Genomic DNA, 2,474 nt, shown 5'->3' with positions numbered 1-2,474 from the left:
GATGCCCAGAGCTTGGTCCAGAGGCAACAAGAGGTCTCTCCCCCAATTTACTGAGCAGTTTACTGAGGGTGGGTACGGGGAGGGGTGTGATTTCTCCACACCTTGCAATAAACTAATACATATATATATATATATATATATATGTAGAGCTATATAGCTCTACATACATACATATACATACATATACATACATACACACCGTGATGCTAAAGGCAATGAGTGGAGGCTGCCCTCAGGTGCTGGGGAGTTTTGGGTGCTCTCTCTATATATTTGGTTCTTCTCTCGGGCTCACCCTAGCACACCTGATTTGGGTCCGGGCCCCACTGCCCACAGTCCCTGGGCTTTGAGGCTGAAACCCAACTAGCCCTAAACACCTCAAGGGCTAAATTCATGGCCTCTGCCCTCCCCTACGGACACACCTGTGCCTCATGGGTGTTATTTTTTCAATTTCCTTTACCTCTGCCCCTTGGCCGTTACCCACCTTTATTCTGACCACAGGCCTCCAGTTCTTGGCCAACTTTCTTGCCCTCAGCCCTCCCTGTGTCAAGTTCCCAGGCCCCTTGGCCCTGTCTTGCAGTGTGTCCCAGCCCCTGGGATCCCTGACCCTGGGAGTAATTTCCCATTTTAGGGCAACCCTTCACCTTTTAACCCAGCTCAGCCCCCTGAGTCCTTGGCTCTGCAGGGCTCTTGTCTCCTGCCTCTAGAGAGTGTCCCTCAGGCACCGCTGTGGCCTCCTTTCTGCCTCTGACAGCAACACCTCGCCCTCCAGTACTCTGCCAGCTGCAGATCCCCGCCAGGTCCCAGCCACCTCCTACCCCTAGGCCCCTGCCTCTCTTGCAGCTCCTCAGCTACGTGGCTGCTTCAGGCCCGCTCTGTTATATCTCCAACCTGCAGCAGTCCCACCTGAAATGCTTGGAGCATGAGGAGAAACTCAAGCTCTTCTGTGAGGAGGATGGGGAAGCCATCTGTGTGATCTGCAGGGACTCCAAGGCTCACCGCCATCACACAGTGCTCCCCATCCAGGAGGCTGCCAACGATTACCAGGTAGGTGACACCACTGACCTGAGCGAGCCCATTGCACAGACACACACTTCCCTGCCAGGGGAGAGACTATGATAGGTTTCAGCCCAGGTGGTTGTACCTGCCGGGCAAGGGCAATCCCCTTCTCCCTGGCTGTGAACGACTTACTGTAGTTGAGCTGAATGTCTATCGCTTGCACTGCAGGCAAGCTGACCTCTGAGAGAGTCTGCAAATGCCTCCCAGTGCAAGGATCTTGGCTACAAAACTTATGTTCATAGGGTATAATCTTAGCCCTCCCTTTAGCCTGTTCCTTTGGCCATTTGGTAGAGTGAAATTAGTGGGCATCTGAACTCCAAGGCCTCTAGGCTTGTGGCTTGCACAGAGGATGCCTGCCATGGATTTGGCAGTACCTGAAGCCCCAATCTGAAGGGTCTGCAAGGGAGGATACTTGCTGGTGGTAGCGCCACATGGACATGAATGATTGAGCTCTGCTTAGTTGATAGAATTCAGAACTGATTTGGCCCAAGAGATAAAATGTATGTGTGTGTATATATATATATATATATATATATATATATAAAGAAAGACAAACAGCAGCATAGAGAAAGAATACCCACCTAGAGCAAATCAATTTAGGCTGGCTAGCCTCTTGATACGTGACTAGAGCACTTCAATCCAAGTTTCTCGCTAGATTTCTGGTAAGTTCCTCACATCGACACCCGGGGAATTGAGGCCCAGAGCTTGGTTCACTGACAAGAAGAGGTCTCTCCCCCAGTTTACTGAACAATTTACAGAGGGTGGGTACGGGGAGGGGTGTGATTTCTCCACACCTTGCACAGACATTTTTGTTTTTAATTTTATCTCTTGGGCCAAATCAGTTCTGAATTCTGTCAAGTAAGCAGAGCTTAATCATTCATGGCTATGTGACGCTACCATCAGCAAGTACCCTCCTTGCAGACACTTCAGCTTGGGGCTTCAGGTACTGCCAAATCCATGGCAGGCATCCTCTGTGCAAACCACAAGGCCAGAGGCCTTGGAGGTCAGATGCCCACTAATTTCACTTCACCAAACAGCCAAAGGAGCAAGCGAAAGGGAGGCCCAAGAGCTCTACCCCATGAACATAAGCTTTGTCACCAAGATCCTTGCATTGGGAGGCATTTGCAGACTCTCTCAGAAGTCAGCTTGCCTGCAGTGCAAGCGATAGACCTTCAGCTCAGCTACACTAAGTCATTCACAGCTGAGGAGAAAGGGACTGCACTTGCCCGGCAGGTACAACCACCCGGGCTGAAACCTATCATGGTATCTCTCCTGCCAGGTAAGCGTGTGTCTGTGCAAGGGGCTCGCTCAGGTCAGTGGTGTCACCTACCTGGTAATTGTTGGCCGCCTCCCGGATGGGGAGCACTGTATGACCCCGGTGAGCCTGGGACTCCCTGCAGATCATACAGATGGCTTCC

The 2,474-nt window shown here is 51.3% G+C and overlaps 1 protein-coding gene across 1 annotated transcript in view; it reads left to right on the top strand.

Annotated features, from left to right (window-relative positions):
- The window catches only part of LOC102378029 (E3 ubiquitin-protein ligase TRIM39-like), a 23,126-nt gene that overhangs the window by 753 nt on the left and 19,899 nt on the right, over positions 1-2,474 (top strand). Inside the window, exon 2 of the mRNA XM_025195430.1 lies at positions 841-1,044. Within this exon, the coding sequence (XP_025051215.1) occupies positions 841-1,044 (204 nt within the window). The remainder of the gene's footprint in view (positions 1-840; positions 1,045-2,474) is intronic.

Source organism: Alligator sinensis, unplaced genomic scaffold, assembly GCF_000455745.1.
Source record: "Alligator sinensis unplaced genomic scaffold, ASM45574v1 scaffold1625_1, whole genome shotgun sequence".
NCBI classification, from domain to species: domain Eukaryota; kingdom Metazoa; phylum Chordata; order Crocodylia; family Alligatoridae; genus Alligator; species Alligator sinensis.
Note: the sequence above shows the minus strand (reverse complement) of the source record. Positions and strands in the feature narration are given on the sequence as shown.